Source organism: Psilocybe cubensis, chromosome 11 (genome assembly GCF_017499595.1).
Source record: "Psilocybe cubensis strain MGC-MH-2018 chromosome 11, whole genome shotgun sequence".
NCBI classification, from domain to species: domain Eukaryota; kingdom Fungi; phylum Basidiomycota; class Agaricomycetes; order Agaricales; family Agrocybaceae; genus Psilocybe; species Psilocybe cubensis.
In genome coordinates this window covers 668,749-691,907 of record NC_063009.1, presented here as the reverse complement: position 1 = coordinate 691,907, position 23,159 = coordinate 668,749, and the positions used below count along the sequence as shown (strand labels likewise).

General features: G+C 48.9%; 9 protein-coding genes across 9 annotated transcripts; 8 read left to right on the top strand and 1 right to left on the bottom strand.

The window, feature by feature from the left end:
- Positions 1-348: 348 nt before the first annotated feature.
- Positions 349-2,977, top strand: JR316_0011382 (uncharacterized protein; the record flags this gene model as incomplete). The annotated part of the gene is made up of 6 exons (XM_047897038.1): positions 349-1,656; positions 1,709-1,935; positions 1,986-2,232; positions 2,285-2,454; positions 2,503-2,608; positions 2,663-2,977. The coding sequence occupies 6 exons, from the start codon at positions 349-351 to the stop codon at positions 2,975-2,977; spliced, it is 2,373 nt and encodes a 790-aa protein (XP_047743447.1).
- Positions 2,978-2,999: 22 nt separating this feature from the next.
- Positions 3,000-4,409, top strand: JR316_0011381 (uncharacterized protein; the record flags this gene model as incomplete). The annotated part of the gene is made up of 3 exons (XM_047897037.1): positions 3,000-3,350; positions 3,399-4,003; positions 4,049-4,409. 3 exons carry the CDS (start codon positions 3,000-3,002, stop codon positions 4,407-4,409), a joined length of 1,317 nt encoding a protein of 438 aa, XP_047743446.1.
- Positions 4,410-5,397: 988 nt separating this feature from the next.
- JR316_0011380 (uncharacterized protein) lies at positions 5,398-5,784 on the bottom strand (the record flags this gene model as incomplete). Its single annotated transcript, XM_047897036.1, has 2 exons — positions 5,398-5,714; positions 5,772-5,784. The coding sequence occupies 2 exons, from the start codon at positions 5,782-5,784 to the stop codon at positions 5,398-5,400; spliced, it is 330 nt and encodes a 109-aa protein (XP_047743445.1).
- A 1,505-nt stretch (positions 5,785-7,289) lies between these two features.
- JR316_0011379 (uncharacterized protein) lies at positions 7,290-9,877 on the top strand (the record flags this gene model as incomplete). The annotated part of the gene is made up of 3 exons (XM_047897035.1): positions 7,290-9,469; positions 9,533-9,756; positions 9,840-9,877. 3 exons carry the CDS (start codon positions 7,290-7,292, stop codon positions 9,875-9,877), a joined length of 2,442 nt encoding a protein of 813 aa, XP_047743444.1.
- A 949-nt stretch (positions 9,878-10,826) lies between these two features.
- On the top strand, positions 10,827-12,991 carry JR316_0011378 (Cytochrome P450 monooxygenase 208; the record flags this gene model as incomplete). The annotated part of the gene is made up of 10 exons (XM_047897034.1): positions 10,827-11,233; positions 11,292-11,477; positions 11,544-11,692; positions 11,744-11,859; positions 11,928-12,074; positions 12,126-12,315; positions 12,387-12,468; positions 12,526-12,648; positions 12,714-12,851; positions 12,922-12,991. 10 exons carry the CDS (start codon positions 10,827-10,829, stop codon positions 12,989-12,991), a joined length of 1,608 nt encoding a protein of 535 aa, XP_047743443.1.
- Positions 12,992-13,898: 907 nt separating this feature from the next.
- Positions 13,899-16,260, top strand: JR316_0011377 (Cytochrome P450 monooxygenase 105; the record flags this gene model as incomplete). Its single annotated transcript, XM_047897033.1, has 11 exons — positions 13,899-14,115; positions 14,219-14,334; positions 14,470-14,486; positions 14,577-14,813; positions 14,903-15,051; positions 15,125-15,240; positions 15,290-15,430; positions 15,484-15,673; positions 15,730-15,811; positions 15,860-16,123; positions 16,173-16,260. The coding sequence occupies 11 exons, from the start codon at positions 13,899-13,901 to the stop codon at positions 16,258-16,260; spliced, it is 1,617 nt and encodes a 538-aa protein (XP_047743442.1).
- A 1,871-nt stretch (positions 16,261-18,131) lies between these two features.
- On the top strand, positions 18,132-18,810 carry JR316_0011376 (putative glucosamine 6-phosphate N-acetyltransferase 2; the record flags this gene model as incomplete). Its single annotated transcript, XM_047897032.1, has 3 exons — positions 18,132-18,227; positions 18,282-18,651; positions 18,716-18,810. 3 exons carry the CDS (start codon positions 18,132-18,134, stop codon positions 18,808-18,810), a joined length of 561 nt encoding a protein of 186 aa, XP_047743441.1.
- Positions 18,811-19,321: 511 nt separating this feature from the next.
- Positions 19,322-19,738, top strand: JR316_0011375 (uncharacterized protein; the record flags this gene model as incomplete). Its single annotated transcript, XM_047897031.1, has 2 exons — positions 19,322-19,393; positions 19,520-19,738. The coding sequence occupies 2 exons, from the start codon at positions 19,322-19,324 to the stop codon at positions 19,736-19,738; spliced, it is 291 nt and encodes a 96-aa protein (XP_047743440.1).
- A 202-nt stretch (positions 19,739-19,940) lies between these two features.
- On the top strand, positions 19,941-22,742 carry JR316_0011374 (Pyranose dehydrogenase 3; the record flags this gene model as incomplete). The annotated part of the gene is made up of 12 exons (XM_047897030.1): positions 19,941-20,061; positions 20,139-20,220; positions 20,281-20,336; positions 20,392-20,496; positions 20,599-20,705; positions 20,786-21,188; positions 21,249-21,646; positions 21,710-21,797; positions 21,862-22,214; positions 22,280-22,542; positions 22,603-22,640; positions 22,696-22,742. The coding sequence occupies 12 exons, from the start codon at positions 19,941-19,943 to the stop codon at positions 22,740-22,742; spliced, it is 2,061 nt and encodes a 686-aa protein (XP_047743439.1).
- Positions 22,743-23,159: the final 417 nt, after the last annotated feature.

Here is a 23,159-nt window from a genome sequence, read left to right as displayed (position 1 = left end):
CCTATCCACTGTCCAGGCTCATTGCTAGGACAAGGATTTTCTACCCCCTATCCAGGCTCATTGCTGGGATAAGGGTGTCGTTCGCCTGCCCAGGCTCATTGCTTGGGCAAGGATATCCCCCCTATCCAGGCTCATTGCTGGGATAAGGGTATCGTTACTCTGCCCAGGCTCATTGCTTGGGCAAGGATTTTCTACTCCCTATCCAGGCTCATTGCGTGGATAGTTGTACTTCAGCAGGCCGTAATTATGTCCGACGAAAAAAGACCCTGCTTAGGGTGCCATAAACTCTTCGTACCAGGTCGCTCCTTGAAGCAGCATACCAACAAATGTAAAAAATATCCTGCTGCAATGAGCAAGGTCCTGAAGGGGTTCCAGGAAAACTTCAGCAGGCAGAATCAGAACAGTAATGTTGCCAGTGGTTCTTCGCACCAGGCAACCCTGAATAATGAGCCCGGGCCTATGGACGTTGATGTCCATCATGAGTATCTCGATGTGGATATGGTACCACCTCCAATGCCCCCTGCGCCTCCACCTAAATCACCAACACCACCACCACATCCCCCGACACCACCACCTCCCATTGAACGGCCCAGAGGACTTCCTCCACGCGTTATTAGATTGCCACAGCGCTTCCGAGACGAGGTCCCACCCGAACCTCCTCTAATTATACCACCAGTCGTGGAGGAGGAACCACCTCAGCCTCAGGAACCTCCATCTGTGGAGAGTCTGTATCGAACACCAATGAATGGCTATGGGATATTTCGAGAGTATACCTATGGTCCCCCTTCTATTACTCCTGACGAACATTTCACACTGTCATCAGTGTCCGATTCTCCAAATATTGCCAAAGACCCAGCCGACTCTTTGAGAAAGGCGTCAGAGGGAACACCAATGGCCCTACCTTCGGATTGGTCCTTGGATTCTGAGCCAAAAGACGACAAGAGCTTGCTATTCAAAAATCGTTCTACTCAACTTATCATGTCTTGGTTTTACAACGGCCACGGTACTAAATCCTACGCTGATACCGACAAATTGATTCACCAAGTCGTACTGGACCCGGATTTTGACCCCAAGGACTTTGATTCCTCCTTTTCTACTGCTCGAGAGGCAGCGCGTCTGGACGAAATCTCCACCCAAAAAAATTCTACAGATCCTACTTTGTCAGAAGTGTGTCGACCGGAAGCTGGGTGGATCAAGGGCAGCTTTTCAATACCAGTGCCATGCGACGGTTTCATATTCGATTCGGAAGAGGAGGCTCCTCAATTTGTTGTTGAAAACGTCATGTATCGAAAACCTCTAGAAGTTATCAAACAGGCCTTTGCAGAATGCACCTCTGAGACGTATACGACCATACCGTACAGAGAATTTTGGCGTCCCTCACCCGACGAACCACCCGAACGCTTATTCTCAGAGTCCTACGTGGCGGACATTTTCAATGAAGAGTATGAAAAGATCAAGTCAGAGCCACGCACAGGTCCCCACAGACACCTGGAGCCCTTTGTCGTTGGTATCGGGATTTTTTCAGATTCTACCCACCTGACCAGTTTTGGCGATGCTTCTATATGGCCGATCCTTATGTATATCCTCAACCAGTCAAAATACACCAGAGGGAAACCTAAAGAATTTGCTGCGCACCATATTGCGTATATCCCTAAAGTAAGTTTGTATTGACTGGCATGTACTATTCATATTAACGTTTGGGTCATAGCTCACAGACACTTTTCAAGATTGGCATCAGCGACAGTTTGGCAAAGCTGCGACATCTGAAATGCTCACCCATATGAGACGCGAGGTCAATACTGGCGTCTGGGGGCTATTACTTGATGAGGATGTCAAACGAGCGTATGCTGAAGGAGAGGCCGTAGAACTGGCCGACAGAGTATGTCGAGCTATGTATCTCCGTTTTATTTTTAGTTCAAATGACTACCCCGAAAAGTAAGTCAACATTTACTCGTTATTTCGTTTGATAACTAATGTACAAGCAGAATGCTGCAGTCCTGCTGCAAGTGTCGCGGCACTTGCTTGTGTCCACGTTGTTTAATTCAAACTATGAATGTCCCAAAGGTTGGATCAAAGATGGATATGCGAAACCGGCTCAAGCTAGCTCGCGTTGACAGCGAAACTCGTCAATTTGACATCGAAACTGCCCGTAAAGCATTGTTCTTGGGGAAAAAGGTTAACAGCAAGGCGGTTAATGGCTTGCTGCAACAGACCTCTGCTTTTCCAACTCGGGTATATTTTTATTTCCTCATATCTACGTATTTTGTCTAAGAATATTACATAGAACGCTTTTTCCAAGGCTTTATTTGAATATGGCTTCAACTTTTATCGGATGTTTACTGTCGACTTCATGCACGAAGTGGAACTGGGTGTCTGGAAGGCCCTATTTAGTCACCTACTCCGGATTCTTTATACCTCTAGCAACCAGAACGCCATTGCAACTCTGAACGAAAGGTATTGTCGTGATATCTCGATTCTTACTCAAACTAACTATAGATTTAGATACCGCCAAGTCTCCCCTTTCGGCCTCACAACTATCCGACGTTTTGCTAGGAATGCTTCAGATATGAAGAAACTGGCAGCACGGGATTTTGAAGATCTCCTTCAGGTAGCCTCAATTGCGTGTGATGTTTGATTTTAATTATTAATGATTCCATAATAGTGCTCTATACCAGTCTTTGAGGGCTTGTTGCCAGAACCTGCACACAATAAAATTATTCAAAACCTCTTGTTTGAAATGGCGACATGGCACGCCCTAGCCAAGCTTCGACTTCACACCGATACCACTCTGGACGAGTTGGGGAATTCGTGTACTCGGTTATGTGATCTCCTTCGTCAGTTCCAAAAGGAGGTTTGTAGTCAGTACGCCACTCGCGAGCTTCCATCAGAAACAGCCGCGAGAGGAAGAAGACAGGCAGCCAAGGCCAAAAAGGCAGCGAGTGCGGGTCTGCCAGTACCCTCCGACTCAACCCAATGAACCCAAGACCCGCACGTTCAATATGCAAACGTACAAATTGCATTCCCTTCCCGATTACGTCGATTCCATTCGCCAATTTGGCACCACTGACGGCACGAGCACTCAGATGGGCGAAAGCGAGCACAAGAGAGCGAAACTCTTCTACAAACGGGTCAAGAAAGGTGATCATATTCGAGGTATCGCCAAACACATCTACCGAGAACGTGTGGTACACCGCACTAACCGTGTCGAGATACGCAAGCTGCTGCGTGAGGACAGGGAGTTACTGGAGCCCACTCCTCCTGATTTACATTATCACATCTCATCAGACGTGCGTCGAAAGTTAGATATACTACCCTGGATGTCACAAAACCAAAACGATCCGGCGACAAGGGTAAGCCGGATTTTTCGCTTGTTTTTATATACTCAATGTCGTATTTAGGACTTTATGCTTCGTCTCAAAACTCACCTTTATGCCCGCTTATCAGGGGTAAACGAATTCAGTGATAGCATTGGTACCCATGAGCGACTCCAAATCACAATACTCGGTGACCGAATTTACGAACATCAGGTTCTACGCATCAACTATACTTCGTATGATATGCGTCGAATACAAGATACCTTGAAGCCAAACTCTTCCCGATGTGACATCATGGTACTCGCTAGCAACAAAGGTGCAGATCAGCAGGTTCATCCTTATTGGTATGCCCGTATCATTGGAATCTACCACGCCAATGTGGTAATATCTACCCCTGATGATTACTACCGTGCCTCCAAGCACAAAGTGGATTTTCTTCATGTCCGATGGCTGGGTGTTTGTGAAGATTGCCATTACGGTTGGAAATATAGAAGGCTTCCACAGTTGGCGTTTGGTGATATCAATGACTCTGCGTCGTTTGGTTTTGTGGACCCATCCCTCGTAATTCGTGCAACCCATTTGATCCCTCGCTTCATTCTTGGAAAAATACCGACTCTCGGCCCATCTGTAGCTTATAGAAGCAAAGAAAATAATGAAGGGGAAGAATGGGAGAGATATTATGTCAATTTGTGAGTACATTTAGTCACTTCTTACCCTTTACTAATTTTTTACAGTTTTGTGGATCGCGACATGGTCATGCTGTACAGAGGGGGTGGAGTTGGCCACGCTAGCACGCGAGCCGCTACCGATTCTCTTAGGCAAGACCGACGTGCAGATGACATTGCCTCTCGCAAAAAACGCCGCGAGGCACATGAAGCTCCCGATCCTGATCTGGAACCAGATGGGGCCTCAGACCAGGAGCAAGACGCTCAGGACCAGGCTGAAGTGGCACCTGAAAACAGCGCCGATTCTGATGACAATGAAGACGACAGCGACCAGCATACCGATTCTGAAGAGGAGGAGGAGGAGGAGGAGGAAAGCGACGAGGATGAGGACCGGGGTGACCTCGATGAACTCGGGTTCGCTGAATACTAACTGTAGCTTTATGTGAGTCTGTCGTTGATTCTCTTGTACCTCTACTAACACCTTTTTAGGTGTATCCTTGTCTTGGCGAGTAATACACAATACTTTTCTTGATTTTCGCGTGATTCGGTAAGGAAATGTATTGATATTTAACTGAAATTTTATTGTAACATCCCTATACATCGCTGTACGCCCTTTGGGCTCTACTCTCTCATTGTGCAACTACGTATGTGTGCCTTACCCCCCTCACATCAACCCTCATACACCACCTTAGCTGCAGCCCGACACGATACCGCCCTTATATTTCAGCGATAAGGACAGCACCAAGCATCGCCCCCAACCCAGTTCCGCAGCCTATTTCGACCTGGACGTGCCTGGCGCGCGCCACGCGTGTGCTGCGTATGCGTGCGCCACGCGTGTGCTGCGTATGCGCGCGCCACGCGTTTGAGGCGTATGCGTGCGCCACGCGTGTGTTGCGTATGCGCGCGCCACGCGTGTGTTGCGTATGCGCGCGCCACGCGTTTGAGGCGTATGCGTGCGCCACGCGTTTGAGGCGTATGCGTGCGCCACGCGTGTGTTGCGTATGCGCGCGCCACGCGTTTGATGCGCGCGCCACGCGTTTGATGCGCGCGCCACGCGTGTGATGCGCGCGCCACGCGTTTGATGCGCGCGCCACGCGTGTGATGCGTATGCGCGCGCCACGCGTGTGTTGCGTATGCGTGCGCCACGCGTGTGTTGCGTATGCGCGCGCCACGCGTGTGTTGCGTATGCGCGCGCCACGCGTGTGCTGCGTATGCGCGCGCCACGCGTTTGATGCGCGCGCCACGCGTGTGTTGCGTATGCGCGCGCCACGCGTGTGCGTGTTCGTCCAGATACAAAGAGGCGTCGATACGGGGAGGGAGGGGTATATAAATCTCACATGGATGTGTTTTGAAAAATAAAACTTGATTTCATTGTACACGCGTCACGGTAAACTCAGAGTGCCTGTCGAACGGGCCCTTTATTCCATCATCTCAACGTCCTGATCATCCCCCTCCCCATCGCGCATCTCGACGTCGCTGTCTTCGACGGTCCCCGAGTCCTCGATACGATTTTTGACTGCGACAACCTGTTCCTCCCGCTCTCGAATTTCGCCGTGGGTCGAAACGACGGGTTCGGTGTCGACTCGCCCGGTCGCGGGCTCTTCTACGCTGACAAGGATCTCGACCTTGTTGTCGGTATCGACGTTGACGCTGATTTTTGCGTGCCCGTTGCGGCCATCGACGGCGACGTTGAGCCTGAGGCCGTCGCGATCGATCGCGAGGCCGAATTGTACTCCTGGGAGTGCAAAAAAAAATTAACAGTTAGTTCATGCTTTTAATATTGAAGACTCACCATTCTCATCCATTTCCAGTCTTCGGTGATCTCGTTATATGACGGTGACGAGTTGCTGGCGCGCTGTGGCGGGTTTGGTGGTGGTGGTGGTGGTGGTGGTGGTGGTGATGGTGTTGAAAAAAAGAAGCGCGCCGCCATCGTTGACGACTGCGGCGCGCTTTTCCACGCCCGTTTTGGTCATCGTCGTCGACGATGAGCTCGATATCGACGATTTTTTAACGGATTAGCGTGTTTATTTGATGTATACGTATGGAAATACAACGCTTACCGTGTGTGAAACTTCAAATGAGCGATCGTATGTTATATTTAATACACGCGCCGGGGCAAGACATTCGGCCCCTATGTCGACCGGTTATGTAATGGCCGGTCAACCGGACTTGTCGTAAACATACGAAAATTCTTACTTGATTTTGCAGGGTAAAACAAATAATTGTTTGGATATTGTAAAGCTAATAAAAATATTACTTAACATTGTAAACCGGGCCCCGAAATTTGGGTGCATTTGTAAGACAAAAAATTTATTGTATTGGTTTACATTGCTTTGTAATCTACTGTCTGTTTAGTTGATGTTGAAAGCTCAAACTATCACTGAGTCTTTGCTCTCAAAGATGTGGATTAGAGCCGGTATTTTTGACCGTGTCTTGCGACAACTTGCGTAGTCTACTGTCCTTTATTTGCTATAAAAATATACTCTCGACACCAATTCAGATGCCGCGTGACTGGCTGTGACATTCTGTACCGTTTACAAACATTTGTAAACGGTTTGTAAACAGTTTCCTACCCTTTCCGTTTATTTTATAATATTTTTTAAACGGAAACTAAATGGTTGGAGCCTTAGATTCAGGTTCAAGTTCTATTTTTTACTTGTGGGTTGCTTGTGGATGCACTCCGATGATAGTCTGACAGGAGCGAAAGCCCCGAGGATCCTAGTAAGTGCTTAATATTCAACCTCGTGTTTACATATAATGCAGGTCCGAGAACAGAAAAAAAAAATGCCTTGACGCAACTTCAAACCTCGAGGTGGTGTGTGAGTGGCTGGCCGCCGAAGATAGTTCCAAAAAGTTCATCTTCGACCCTGATCTACAGGTTCTTCTTCCCATCCATGAGCGTCTTCCAGGCCGCGCTGAAGATCTATAAAAATACATAGCAGATTATTTCCTTAATTGCACTAGGTATTCTCACCAAGAATAACGAGGAGTGTCAAGATTTAACTCCTTTTCGTTGACGCCTCGGTCCCTTGACTCATTATCCCTGCTTCGCAAAGATGTCTATGCACAAAAGATTGATCCCATCGATAAAGAACCTATCATGAGTCAACCACTTAAACTCCATTTCGCTGCTCACTAGAAAACATATAGGAATATTTAAAGTCTAGTACAACATCCGTGTACTTATAACCAAGCGTAACTATCGTCATACAGGGAGCGAGTACCGTGTCTTAACTGTTCCCTCTCCATTTCCCCAGACTTCCAGCTCATCCAAGCCCACAAGCGTGCCCACTTGAACAATTGTTTGACTATGTCTGACGGGAGACAGGTCTTCTCATCCAACATTTATGCCTCAGCGCCCAATCCCTGGTGGTATATCACCCCGGGCCATCCGAAAGTATCTGCAGAGTCAAACTCTCAGTTCCCCAATATTAACGGTAGGATGGTGGATCAGGGTTCTAGCGGTGTCTTCGCCCTTGACAAACGGACGGAACCGCCCAGGCATGCACCACAGGCGGTGAATGCAGTATCCACAATCACAGGCCCTCCTCCAACTCTTCAGTATCATTCAAATCAGCAACTGCATCCGGAACTGCACCTGCCACGGCCGCTGCCCCTGCCTCAGTACCCACCCAGGATCGTCGTTCTACCAGTATCAGAGCAGCCTCCACATGTAGGGAAGACCTACACCTCCCGCTTTCGCTCTCAACCCAAACCACCAAAACCAGCTCGGATAGCGAAACCAAAGCAGGAAAAGAAGAGTAGTATGACGCGCAGCAATGCGCCCAGTTCACATACGCGTACGTCAGCAGAGGCAGAGATGCAGGTAGAAGCTGACGCTGATCTATCCACAGCTCGACCTCCCACTCCACTTCCCTTCCCTCCCTTGACACATCCCTATCGCTCGGACTCCATCCCCCACTCGAGCTTGACATCCGCGACATGGTCGCATTCGCCTATGACACCAGTAGGCTACAAAGCAGGAGCAGAAGCAGAAGCTGCGCCACCCCCTGCCCGGCAACTTTTTAGCAGCCGCGCGCTACCCCGCCCACAGACGTGGAGTGTGAGGCAGGGTGAAGGAAGCGTGCTGCGCCCGTACATCAGTGTCGCTGATGCATCGCCGGCTGCTTTGCCTCTGAGTCTGCGAGTCGGGTATAGAAAACGGATTCAAGTGCCTTCGAATTCTTCTTCTTCTTCTTCTTCTTCTTCTTCTTGTTTTGCTTCTGTAATATCAGCAGAACCTGATACAGGAGTTCGATGTCGTTGTGAAGCGTGTTACCCAGGTGAAGATCGGATACAAGAACAAGCGCCGCCTACCCGCGCGCCACACCCAACTGCTTCGGCGTCTAATGATGCTAACGCGCATCATTCCGATGCGGGAGCTTGCGCTACGGGGACATCACTCCCGCTACAAGCTGGAATTGCAACCTCGTCGGGTGGTGCAACTGCCACCCACAGAAAACGCGTGCGTGAAGACGCTGAGGAATTTGCAATGCCGCTTAGCTTTGATCCCCGCCGTGCATACACCACCCACAAAAAACGTGTGCGCGTGCGTGAACTTGAGGACGCCGACAAATATGCAACGCCTAACCTTGATCCCCGTGCATACACATCTTCGTCGTCGTCCTCGTTGTTGTGTGCATCATCATCATCATCGAAGCTGACTCCTCATTTTTACACAGATGCAGAAGCTCCTCTGATCCATAATTCCTCCCAAGTTCCCTTCACCACAATCACGACCTCCTCCTCCTCCTCCTCCTCCTCCTCCTCCTCCTCCTCCACCACCACCGCCGCCGCCGCCGCCACTGCCCGTTTACCCAATTACCACACTCGGAAACCAACCCTTCGACTCCGACCAGCTACATGGCACACCCCCATACCCCCACTCGTATTCGAGCCCCTTTGGACTCAGAACAAGCAAAGTCCACACACCAATCCCGACCTCCGCCAACCGCGGCGGCCTAAAATGCATGCATATGGGAATTTTCCGCAGGGTAATGGGTTTCACAGGTACTACACACTGACTTTCTCCTCCTCCTCTTCCTCTTCTTCTTCCTCGAGCTCCAGCTCTAATAGCACGAGCACGAGCACGAGCACATGCTCAGAGTCCGTGCCCGAGTTGTCGGCGGAGGATGACGTAGAAGAACACGGTGGGGTGTTGAAGAGAACGGTTGGAGGGAAGCGTGAGCTCGTATCTCGTCCTTCAAAGAGAAAGAAAGCCCGGTCGGCCTCTCAGTCGAATTTAAAGGAGCGATATTTGAGCTGTCCGCGGGCTGAGGCTGAGGTTGTGATGCCGCCGCCACTGCCGCAAGCCCAAGCTCAAGCTCAAGCCGGAACACAATTCACCGTCGAGCAAGAGCAGCAAGATTCAGAAGTGAATTTTGGAAAGTACGTCGAGGCTTTGCGGGGGTACTGCAGGAGGATCGGCGAGGAATCAATTTTAACGCAATTTGATTCTATCCTGTGGACACTAGAAAAATCAAAGACAAAGTGAGAGTTCCCTTTTATTCTACGATCCGCAATAACCTCTTTCTATCTTTTCTTTATATACAGAGAGCTGCCGAACGGCGACGAACTCGCATGCATTGAAGACGTCGCATACCTTCTCAAAGACCACCCGGAGGAATTGCACGCGTTCGCACGCGTCTTCAACACAGCATACACCATCGAGTGCGGGCATGGGTGGGTGATGGTGTGTACCCCCTCCGGCGAGCTGTTCAAGACGACGGAAGATGGTAAGGAACGGCCATGGGAGTCCCGCGATACTGTTCCTCCTGGTGTGTGCTTTTATTACTTTACCGTACGAATTCGGTGTGTTTTGCTGAAGCAAGGTGCACACATTTTTCTCTTTTCCGTTTAGTGTATCGGCCACGGAATTCTGCATCCGCCAAAAAGTGATTGAGAATGTGAATGGTAATGGTAATGTTATCGCCTCATCGACTCGGGCCACCTTCTGGCAGCTTCAGTGATCTGGCGCATTCTGGCGACAACGACAGTTTTCTTGAAGACTTATGGATGCTCCATTTACTGACCAGGAACATGAAGATAAAAAAAGGTGAAGAAACGACACCTCCAAGACTGCTATGATATCTCAAGCTCAAGGTTTCTCGACGGCGACAGCTGTGGACTCTGTCGGGCTCCTATATGACTGACTCTGCTATTTCCTCTGTCTCTCTTTTCTCACACTCTTCTTACACTCTTCTCTCACACACTCTTTTCCTCGTCCTTTCTCCTTTTCTTCCTTTATAATTCTAATAATGCACCACATGGGTCTAGACTGCTGTATTCTTAGTACAAACTTGCCGACCTTTATGCTCTCGCAACTATAATAATGCTATAATCCTACTTTGTTATGTTAGATCATAAGAAGTGCTAATGGGCTACGGGTAGTATTTCATTTATCGGGATGGGTTAAAGAACATCAACAACTAGTTTTAGTACCAGTGCTCAAGTTACCTTTGCGAGAAATATGCGGTTTTGCACGGTGTATGAGGCACAAATCCAACATGACACCTTATCTATTTTTGAGACTGAGCGCTTCGGTCAAAATAGATAGACTCAAGCCTATCATTAGCTGATTTCAATTGAAGACTTCACTTTTATGTTCTCAGGCCGTTACATGCAATAAAGCCGGAGTAGTTTTCGATCAAAAAAGTGATAACCCCTTCTCGAAATTATGATGTGGCACTTATAAGATGCCGTAATTTCTGAGGACAGGATTGTGGCAAGGGCCGTGCATGACAAGAACCAATGTAAACCAGTCATAACATATCTTCGGCGCTGCTTTCGCGCTTATCCTCTCTCCGCATCCCATTCTCTATTCTGAACTTGGTTATCTGTCTGAGCGATGTCCAGCACTATATCAACATTTCTGACATCTCTCAGTAGTACGGATAAGGCTGTCCTCGCTGCTGGCGGTGTATGGATAGTGTATCTGCTGTCACGAAGCAATGGAGGACCAGCACCACTTCCGCCGGGACCACGTCCACTTCCTTTGGTCGGCAACATGTTCCAGATTCCCCAGAAAGACGAATGGCCTGTGTACGAAGCTTGGGCGAAGAAATACGGTAGGCCTCGTCGGGACTCATTACCAGTAAACACGTTTGTAACACTAGCTGTACTAGGTCCAATCACATATCTCACCATGCTAGGAACGCCCATGATCGTGCTGAACTCGCTGAAGGCCATCCGGGAGCTTTTGGAGGAGCGATCAGCAACTTACTCGAACCGCCCGCTCATGGCCATGAAGGAACTGTAAATCATAAACTTGCATCACAGTTTAAAGGCACACTCACATATACCATCGTCGTAGCTGCGACCTCGATTGGGTCCTCACTTACATCTCAGGTGAACCACACCGCGTCCGGCGGGCGACTGTCCAGCGATATTTCTCCGGCCCGGCGTCTGTCAAGCACCGACATCATCAACAGGAAGAGTCCCGCGTGTTGGCTGCAAACTTGTTGAGACGACCAGATGCTCTCGATGACCACATCAAGCAGTCAGTCTCTCTCTCTCTCTCTCTCTTGTACCATTTTTGGGCGGTGCATTAAGAATTGTTCTATAGGCACACCTCTAGCTCGATACTATTGGGGACATATGGGTATCGCGTATCCGGGACTGACGACCCCATCGTCCACGAAATGGAGCGTTCGTTCAAGCAGGCTGAGGAGCTTAACGGACCCCTGGCATTCCTAATTGAAATCGGGCCTAATTGTAAGAGGCTCACTCAAACACGCTTAAATCATTGATACTTATAGTCGACAGTAAAAAACTGGCCGAATCTACTGTCGCTTTCGGGATTCAGAAAGACTGTAGATGAAATCAAGCACGTCTTTAACGCGTGCAGAGTTGACCCGTTCAAGCGCTCAAGAAACATGATCGTACGTTCTCTTCCTACTTTCAGCGTTGTTCATGATCTAACTCGACCTTGTACTCTACATTTCAAAAGGATGACGGTACAGCTGTGCCTTGCTTTGTGTCTACCTCTCTCGACACAATTTCCTCCGAGACATCTCTCTCTCCAATTGAGGTCGAGAAAAAAGAAGAGCTCATAATGGATTGCGCATCCGTCATGTACGCAGCAGCTACGGATTCTGTGAGTTGTTGCTTTCCCTCCACGGACGTTAAATTGATGATTTATGCAGAGACGAGTTGCACCCTACGCTGTTTCTTTGCTCTCATGGCACTACACCCCGAGGTTATGAGGCGTGCGCAGGAGGGCATTGACAATGTCACTGAGACGGAGAGACTTCCGACTTTCGATGACTGGGAGAGGCTTCCGTACATTACCGCGATCATTTTGGAGGTGTTGAGGTACAACACCGTTACCCCGCTCGGTGAGCTAGTTAAACACTTTTTGAAACAAAAATCCATGATAATGGTTCTAATTTGAGTATTTGTACCTCAGGTCTACCTCACGGGGTGGCTAAAGACGATATCTACGACGGAATACTAATTCCCAAAGGCTCAATGATCTGTGCCAACGTATGGTGCGTTCAAAATACAGCGTTAACTTGGTTTAATAAATTAAACGGCACTATAAACAGGCTCATCTATCATGATCCAGAGATCTTCCCAGATCCCTATTCCTTCAAACCAGAACGTTTTATGGGCGAAAATGGCGCTCGGGGTCGGGAGGTCATGAATATGACTTGGGGATTTGGGAGAAGGTACGCCTGTCTCACAGCATGCCTACTGAATTCAAATCTGATTACCCTCGCTCGTTACACGCTAGAACGTGTCCAGGCAAACAGTTCGCAGAAGCCGTACTTTTCATTACTGTGTCGACGGTGATCACCTGCTTCGATATAGAGCCGAAACGCTCGTCTACGGGCGAGGCGCCTACGTTGACGTTCTATGATGGTTTTATTAGGTGGGTTTACCTTCGTTTCTTTTCATGATGATATTAGTTCGGGGAAGTCTGAATATGTGTTCCTCTACAGGCGGCCAAAACCATTCCCCATGACAATTAGGCCTCGATCGGATAAATGGGCGTGGTTACTTGATCCTTAGGAGTGAGGGTTTTTTGGGATTCAGTTTATCGACCACAGGATCTCCAGCCGGCACCAATGAACAGTAAATGAGAATGTAAATGGTAACTTTGTTGTGGCCTCACCAGTGACCAGATCACCTTCATCTGGCAATCTTAGAAGCTCTCTCTTCGAACGAGTATCAAGACACCCCGCAGCTAGCTGAATGATTTGAAAAACATCGATGGGAATAATCAGGAAACATCTACGGTTTCCAAGACTCGTTGAACGTGCCGTTCTCTGCGCATAAACACTCATATATCATACACCATTCCGCCTCTGCGTTCGCATTTCCTCTCTCTCTCTGTCTTTCTCGTTTCTGCGGCTATCAATATCTCTCCTCCTTCAATCTCATTCCTTTCTTTCTAATTCTCTTTCTGTTCGATGCGCCCAAACACATGGTCCAGACTCCTACGTATTGTTGTCTATACTTCATGTTACTTTATGTAGCACTTATGGACCATGGACTACATTTTTACTCCATCCAATCTACATCGCTTTCATTGTGGTTTTAAGGCGCGGGCGGCAAGCGTCCTAGTACTCCATCGGCTCGACCTGATTTTGCCAAGAATACAAGTACAACCTCCACATGCTTGTAAATACTGACTGAGCATTGACGGAGCATTGAACTGTGCGCGCAAAAGCCTATTCATGCATTGAAGTAATTCACCGTTACTTAGCACAGACACCATTGGGTCGAAACAGCCTCTAAAGACTCCTCAGATATCTCGTAACCCGGTCAATTGACGGTCAATAGTATTTGCGTAGTAGGCTACTTTGATTCTGACGTGATGTTATAAAGGCATCATCCCGAGCTGAGCTTAGACTTCTTTAAGTTTAAGTAATTTCCTCAATAACCACCAGTCGCGCCTTGCCACTCGCGAGACACCATGTCCATCCTCCCTTCCCTTCCCTCCCCCACAGTTGCTTCCCTCCTCGTTACGGGAGCCCTCCTCTTCTTCTTTAACGTGCCATGGAATCCACTCCAGCGTAAGAGAAGACGCCATCTTCCCCCAGGCCCTCCGCGCCTGCCAATCATCGGCAACGCGCACCAGATGCCAACGCGGGATATGTGGGCCGTGTTCGCGGAGTGGGGCACAAAGTACGGTGCGTCGTGCGCGTCCTCCTTCTTTTCCCTGTTTCCACGTGCTTCTACGTGAACACGAAGATGAAATGAAATGAAATTGATTGACGTGGAATATACGAGCAGGCGGGATCATCCACGTCGATGTCATCGGTAAACCGCTCATCATCCTCAACTCGCGCAAGGCCGCCGTCGACCTCCTCGACATGCGCTCCGCGATATATTCAAACAGACCACACTTTGTGAGTGCACACACACCAATCCACATAACATTCCACGGCGCACGCGCATGTGGATTTGTCGGGTTATTGAGAATCGGACGTTGACACATTGACTGACGTTTTCATGCGACTTCGAATTCGAATTACTACTACAAGGTCATGGCAGGCGATCTGTACGCTACCGCTCTCTCTCTATATTAACTTGTCCTAATCCTAACCTCGCTGACGGTCAATTATCCTGGAGAAATGACATGATTCTATAGGGTACGCTACGACGAGTCCTTCACGCTCCTGCCGTACAACGCGCGGTGGCGCGCACAGCGCCGTATCGTCGCGCAGGAGTTCGCGGCTGGCGGGCCGGTCGCGCGGTATCACGCCGTGCAGGAACGCGAGGCGCGCTTGCTCGTGCGGCGTTTGCTCGACGCGCAGGATTCAAATTCAAATTCGGGAACGCGGCGGCGGCAGATGCGTGCGGAGGAGCTGTTCGCGGAGATGAAGTTGTGAGTACACCGCGCAGCTTGATTTAATTTGATTTTATGAGTGTATTTCGAGTTCGAGTGTTGACTCGAGCTGTGTGCGATGTGTATAGGAGGATAGGCACGATTATAGTCCGTATTGCGTATGGGTACAATGTCCAGTCGCCCACGGACCCGTTTTTGACCGCGCCGTTGGCGGCGATCGCGAATTTTGCGGTGGCCTCTGCGCCAGGGAACTTTATGGTCGATTTTATCCCTGCGCGTGCGTCATACGACTTCTATTCTTTTTTTTTTTTGCAATGGGTTGTTCACCGGGAGCGCTTTGTGTTGGTCAGTGAAATACATGCCGCGGTGGATGCCTGGTGCGGGGTTTTTGGAAACGGCGGATAAATGGCGCGAGATCCTGTGGGATGCGACGTGGAACGTGTACTGGTGGTCTAAATCAAACTTGGTGAGTCAGCGAGAACAACTTGCCGTCGAGGATTATTCATTACTCCCAGGACACGGGGAAAGCGCACACGCCAAACCTCTGTGCACACAATTTGCGAGCTAAGGCTGCGGACGGAGCTACAATGTCAAAGGACGAGGAAGACACACTCGTGTGGGCCGCGACCACCGTCATGGGCGCCGGCCTCGACACGGTAAGCAAGCGCGCTTTACGATTTACACGTACATTCATCTTATCATTCCCCAGAACACATCGTCCGCGCTGAGCTTCCTCATGGCGATGGTCATGTACCCCGACGTCCAGAAGAAGGCGCAGGCGGAGATCGACGCTGTCCTCGGGCGCGAGCGGCTCCCTTGCATCGCTGATATGCGGGACATGCCGTATGTGCGGTGTGTGATGACCGAGGTCCTCCGTTGGAGTCCTGGGCTGCCTTTTGGTGTGCACTTTTGGTTTTTTGGTTTTTTTGATGCTAATGGGATTTGCATATATAAGCTATTCCGCATTCATCACGGGAAGACGATGTTTATGAGGGGTATGATATACCGAAGAACGCTATAATCATGCCCAATGTATGGTGCGTACATCCACTTGCATCTTTCCTGCTCTAATTCAAATTCTGTAGGGGCATGCTCCATAACCCAACAGACTACCCCGACCCATCACAATTCAACCCCGACCGGTACAACCTGTCCGACGCGTCGATGCAAACTGTGCATGACCTCGTCTTTGGTTTTGGGCGGCGTGTGTGCCCCGGGAAGCATCTTGCGGAAGGCACGCTCTTTGCGATTGTGTCGACGGTGCTGGCGACGTGTGATATACTCCCTGCGCTCGATGAGGATGGGAGGGAGGTGCTCCCCCAATACGCATATACGCCCGGGACAATTATGTATGTGGTTTTTCGTTTTCTTCGGGACCTAATATGATGTTTGTTGTAGGATGCCAGAACCGTTTTCGGTGCGACTTAGGCCACGCTCAGAGCATGCTAGGAAGTTGCTGTTTGAAACTCCAATAACAGTTGAGTAGCAAACTGCGTGCTGTCGTTGTGCCTCTGGGGTGCTATAGTAGTTGGAAGGGAGTAATTAAAAACACAAGGTCATAGGGAGATTTTGCTTTTGGGATCATGTTCCGCTACCTCTAGGCGAGAGATTTCTTCACTTTCTACTGATTGATCATGTATCATGTCAGTTATTTGTTAACCCTTTCCGACTCTTTGAAGGACCCGTACGGGTGACAAGACATACTTTACATTTCGAATCAGACGTCTGTTATCCATAACCATGAATCCAGTGAGCTCATCCCTCCAAACAGAAAATTATTCAAGCCTATGATATATTGCACAATTTGATTATGTATCAATCCTCTCTTACTGTGTCAGATCAATCCATATGTCAATTGTGTGGAAGAGACATGCGGACGGGTGCGTTTCTACTTTCAAAGAAGATCACGCTGGGATGGAGGACATCAGAGCTATTATTGATCAACTTGAATCCGTATAGACAACCGTCATCGACCACAAGGTCGATAATGTTGTTTTTACAAAGGTTTGGTTCAACCTTCCCCAACTTGCCGCTGTGCTCATCATATTCTTCCAGTTTGTAGAACTCTACTTTCACCAGGCTCTCTGCCAATCCGAGTTTTTCTCGTTCCTGGCATTGAATCGATTTTTTTCTTGCCTCCTCATTTGATCTACACACTCATTCTCTGCCGTCTCAGGGTGTATTCATCTGAAGTGTTCAAAAGCATGGGTTACATCTTGCCCCCAATTACTATGGCCGTATCTGATGTTTTTGTCTCTCCCAAGGGTTAGGTTTCCACAACGGTGGGGCGTTAGAACCTAAATCGTTACCGGCAGAACCCGAGCTCCCTTTTTCAAACTTTTTACTCTAAGTCTTTGGTAGATTGCAGTAGAGGAAATATATAGAATGTGTATATATCCATCAGTGTCTTTAAATTTTCAGTATATGGAGTCATTTCAGTAGAATCCGTATGGATGTTATCTGCCAGCCAAAGTGCTGCAACACACCCACATTTGCGCCTTTCCGCGTTCAGTTCACGCTCGACTAACGGGCGTTGCAGTTTGTTGCGGCTCGTTTTTGAGTCTCTTTGATTTACATGAAAAAAATAATACCCGCATTTGAAACATCTAATTACAACCGAGTACAGACGAAGTATAAGGTAAATGTTCATATGTTCTTTCTCGGACACTCGTCAGCGCGAACCGTTTCGCACGGTATCTCACAAAATTTGTGTTTGTGAGAATGTGTACATATTGTCAAGAAATTTCAAGTCTTTTCTTTTCACAAATTGAACACAAAAAAGGCATAAGGAAGCTCTCCTTTTCTTCTTCATTTTTTGGTCATTTCTCGTTTGGGATACCCCCCCCCCCTCCTATGAACGGAAAACCGATAAATATTTTTTCGTTGGCAGTCGCAGAATTGACCATGTATAGAACTTGGAAGAGGCGCCATCGTGATGGTAGTCTGACGCTCCGACCATTTAATTTGTTACAAACTACTTATTCCCGATGCTCGATTCAGGGGAAGTATTACTTACTTGAGCATCGGCGGCGGCGTTGATTGTAATGTCTCGTTGCCTGATGCTCGTTGCAAGCTAAAAGTTATGTTCAACGGCATCAAGCCGCCGCCACTCTCTGACAGTCCGACTTGGCCGCTAGCGTGGTTTTCAACGGGATATGCCGAATGCCGAGTGCGCCGCTTGATGTGGCTATGCTAAAGTAGATTAATAAAATTACCATTTGGGGAAGGAACGCCCTCTTGTCAACCACCGTCACCAGTACCACCGCACCCCACACTGCCTTTGCTCCATACGCCGCTATATAACGCTAGACATTAGACTCTCTCCAACAGCTCTTCTCTCCACTCACCGCAAACATCATGCCTTCGTTTACTCCAGACTCTCAACTCGACCTCCTGTTCTCCCCGGAGCTCATTCCTGCGTCGGTGAAAGCAGAGCTCGGCAGTGACCTCCATGTGCGTTGAGCGTTGCTCACCTCTCTACACCCCTTTTAACCAGTACCCCTGTAGATGCGGCCGCTAGCCAAGACCGATATTACCCGCTCACACCTTTCTGTACTCTCGGTGCTGACCACCACACCAGACCTCACCGTGGCGCAGTACGAACAAGCATTCAACGCGCTGCGCGCGTGCCCAAACACATACTTCACCCTCGTCATTGTGAACCGCGGGACGGACCAAATCGTTGGCGTTGGCTCTGTCTTCATTGAGCAGAAATTCACGCGTGGATTGGGCAAAGTCGGGCACATTGAGGACATTGCAGTCGACAAGAGCATGCAGGGACGCAAGCTCGGCCTGCGCGTCATCCAGGCGCTTTCGGCTATCAGCGAAAATACGGGGTGCTACAAGACGATTCTGAACTGCAGTGATAAAAACATTCGTACGTGGTTGTACTGCTTTTGTTCTGGTGCGCTGGTCACTGAGAAATGGGTTTTATTTTGTAGCTTTTTACCAGAAGTGTGGCTTTGAAAAGAAAGAGAATGAGATGGCCCGGTACCACAACGTCGCCGACAGACCCGTCCATACCCCTAGACTGTGATATACATCACACCCTCATCATCATCAAAGTAGAAATAAACAGCATGGACTCTTACAGAAAAACGGACTCTTCGAGACAAGTTAGAAGTAGAACCTAGTCATTTGGGCGGACGGACCATAGTAAATCCATATTGATATCCATATCATATCATATTTTCTTGTTGTATACCTTTAATCTAATCAAATTACTTTTGGCATCTTACAGATCCGAATGAAAGGCATCTTCCATCTCCACCGAGAATGTACAGGGTGATACGGGACCACTTCGTTGACAATTGGCTGCAATTCGTGGGAAGAGAAGCTCCGCAAGTGGGCGCATACAACAATTTCCACAGACGCTTTAGCGCCCAAGTTCATGCGCTAAAGTCGAAACTGTTCTGCACCTCTTCTGGTTATTTTTTGAAATGGCGATAAGGTGAATACATTATCATCACTTTTATCCAGAAACGCGGAAACGTTTTGAAATCTTTACATTGTACTTTCAAGGTGAGATCAAAGTGTTCGTCATTGACATGGCCCGGGAAACTGCTCGGGGTTTGCGCGGGGTCGAGTCGCAGATGAAAAACAAGACGAGCTACGAGTACGTATGGTGGTATGGTGGCAGTGATGGTGCCTCGGGGGCACGTCTTCTTTGATTGAACTCTCTCCTTGACTGAACTCTCTCCAATGTACGAAGCGTGGTGTTTTTCTTGTTCTCGTTCATTCAGCAGGTCGAGAAAATCACTGCTCCGGAAACCTGGTGCTGGCGAAACTGCCCTTACGATACACCGTGGATACAGACACAGTACAATCTGCTCGGCATCGAGGCGCCGAAAAAGCATTCCATGTCAGATTATGGAATGTCTTCGAGGCTCGAGAGGGACCGACATGAGAATTTTGCTCTGTTAGCCTTTGATGATGCTTACTACAGGCTTGCTGGCAATGTTTGACCTGTGAACATACAGTGTTTATAGGCACAGGCGTGTAAATACGAGGTCGGCTAGAAGTCAGAATGCTGTTAGCGCTACAGGGGGTATAAAGTCTGCCCGATAGTGATATCTTCAGGTACTTGTAACACCACATATGCGTCCGAACCGTCTTGATTGTCACTCTACTAGGTAAATCTGCGAAATTCGGCGCTCGTCAGCTGCTATGAGCACATTGCTGGCATCCGCTGTGTTATGGCTAGGAGCTATACAACGTGTATGGGGCATTATAATCGACGACCCGGCCGACCTTCCTCTCACGTCCTTTGACTATGTGATCATTGGAGGTAGGCAACCTGAACATTCAGTGTCGGATTATCGTGGGCTTATAATCATGTTGGATATGGATTGGGTGATATGACAGGCGGAACGGCTGGTCTGACGCTCGCAAATCGTCTGACCGAAAACGGCGCGACCAATGTCCTGGTTTTGGAAGCTGGTAGAGGGTATGTCATATATCTCTGGGCGTCGCAACGTGAATTGAACCTTCGACTCGTTTGTCCAAGAAACGAAGGGGACCTGCCGATGCCCATCCCCTTCATGGGCCCGATCCTCAGTCCCGGTATGTATGCCCAGCTCAACATGCGCGTATGTCGCTATACATACACATATTCCAGAGACACAGTACACGTGGAATTACACCGTCTCGCCCCAAGTCGGTCTGAACCTCCGGACGTTCGAGTACCCACGCGGAAGGGTGCTAGGTGGATGCAGTTCTATCAGTGAGTGCGAGTGCTCAGGCTGTTTCTTTCACAGCTGCTGTTGACCCAGTGGGAACCCGATTCGCTGACTTTGATCACCGCATCTGTTCTGTCTGCCTCCAGATTATTTGATCCGCCAGTTCGGCACAAGTGAGGACTGGGACAGGATTGCGAATTTGACGGCGGAGCCCACCTGGTCATGGGCAAATATGAAGCAGTACGTGCAAAAGGTGCGCATATATACACACTCGCCAACAAAAAGCCGGTGAACGCTTATAAGTTTTAAATCTTCGATGCTGAATACTATCAGTATGACAAAATAGTCCAGCCGCTTGATGGCCATAGCATCACTGGCGAGTACATCCCTGCTCTTCATGGATTTGGTGGAAACGTTCAGGCAAGTCTCCCGGAACTGAGCTTCCCCATCGACGCTCGCGTCATGGCTACGCTCAACCAGCCGTCTTCGGAGTTCCAGTACAACAACGACACGGTGGGCGGGGACCAAATTGTGCTCGGTGTGGGCTATGTTCAGAACAGCTCCGGGGAGGGGACGCGCAGCAGCGCCTACACCGGATACTACCTCGCTGCGGCCGCGAGGCAGAACTTCGTCATTCTAACTTCGGCGACCGTTTTGAAGCTCGTTCAGACTGGAACGACCGCAAACGGGCTTAAGTCGTTTCGGAGCGTACAGTATGCCCATGGGACTTTGACATGTGAGACATGATATCCCGTATTCCAACGTATGGCTGGAGCATGCTAATACAGGTTTTTAGTGACAGTGACTGCGATTCGAGAAGTCATTCTTTCCGCAGGGGCTATCAACACGCCGCAGATCCTCCAGCTCTCCGGAATCGGAAATGCAGTTGACTTGCGAAAACTGAACATAACCGTTTTAATCAACAATCCGGCGGTGGGGAGCAACCTTTATGATCACACACTCCTTCCCAACATCTTCGTTGTCCAAGATGCAGTGGCCAACCAGACATTTGACGATTTATTGCGAAACCAGGCCCAGATAGAAGATCAAATAAATCTCTGGATCGCTAATAGAACTGGCCTTTTTATCAATAATATTGTAAACCACTTTGGCTTTTCCCGGATTACGTTGGACCCAGGGGAAGAAGACCCTGCACCGGGTCCCAACTCGCCCCACTACGAGATGATTTTTGCTGTGCGTTGACGGTATATAGTATTTTTTGATGCTCAAGTGGCACTAACACGCATCAACCCACAGAATCTTTTTTTCGAAAAGCCTGGGCCCTTTAGACCAGACGAAGGCAGCTATTTTACGGTTGGAACTATGCTAACTAGCCCAGAGTCCAGTGAGTATCACTCTGATTCCTGTGAACCATAGTTTTTAATTATTGGCATGTCGCCTTTTAATAGCTGGGACCGTTAAACTTGCCAGTGCAGATCCATTGGCCCCGCCGATCATCGACCCCAGATACCTCACCGAGGCGTTTGACATTATAGCAATGCGAGAGTCCGTCAAAGCCGTATTGCGCTTTACAGCGGCGCCTGCATGGAGCGACTGGATCGCCGGGCGCTTCGGCGCTGCATTCCAAAATGCCACGGACGACGCGTCGATCGACGCCTACGTTCGCACTCTCACAATATCTGACATGAACCCCGTCGGCACTGCGTCCATGTCGATGGTCGATGACCCCTCCGGCGTTGTTGGCCCCGACTTGCTGGTGAAAGGCGCGGATGGACTGCGCATCGTTGATGCGTCTGTTTTTGTGAGTAAAACTCTACTGTCGCTGCCCGTATGGCATCATCTTGATGAATGGTCGGCGTGCCATAGCCTAGGAGCCCTAGTACACACTCACAAGGGCTTGTGTACCTGCTTGCAGAAAGAACAGCAGACATAATCAAAGCCGCGCAAGTTTCTTCGCAGCCGCCTACGAACCAGTGCAACGCCAACCTCCTGTGTTGCGGCAACACTGAAACGGCCAACAGCGCATCCTCACTTCTCGTATTGTTGGGCATCACCGTGAGCGATGGAAACACCATCGTTGGTCTTAGTTGCACCCCCATCAATGTCATAGGTGTTAGTGGAAATTCCTGGTGAGTCTCCGATGATATCTTATGAAAAACCTTCTAAATGTGATTTGCACTTTATAATAGCACCGGCCAGGCTGTCTGCTGCGCTACCGTTGAATCAAGTATGAACTCATGTTATCATTATAAGACATGGTAATACTAACACTCATTCAATAGATGGTCTTGTGGCTATTAACTGCTCTCCCGTCAACCTGCCAAGCTAAAGCTTCAACCTGTTTTCTGTATATTGTATCTGTTTATGGCTGCCCAAGTGGGGAAATATTCCCCGTAAACTTATTTATGTATTTTTCTTATTATGTGAATCTGTTAGAAACATGTTGGAGCGCGGAAACATTTTTTGAGTGCGCGGATTATTTTCTAGGTTAGCCGGGACCACGATATGCGATTGAACGATAGACTAAGGGGGTGTACAGGAGGGTGCAGGACGTAAGGAAGAAAGCGGGAAGACGAGAGCAAGGGAAAATGTCCGAGACGTGTGTAGATATAGGAGAACAGTAATAAAGGGGCGTCGTAAGGCTGGGGCGCCAGGCTTACACCAGGCGCTACAAACTAAACAGAAAAGTAAGTGCGCCTCCGACATCCATCCAATAACGGCAAGAAAGCACCGAGTCACGACGTCC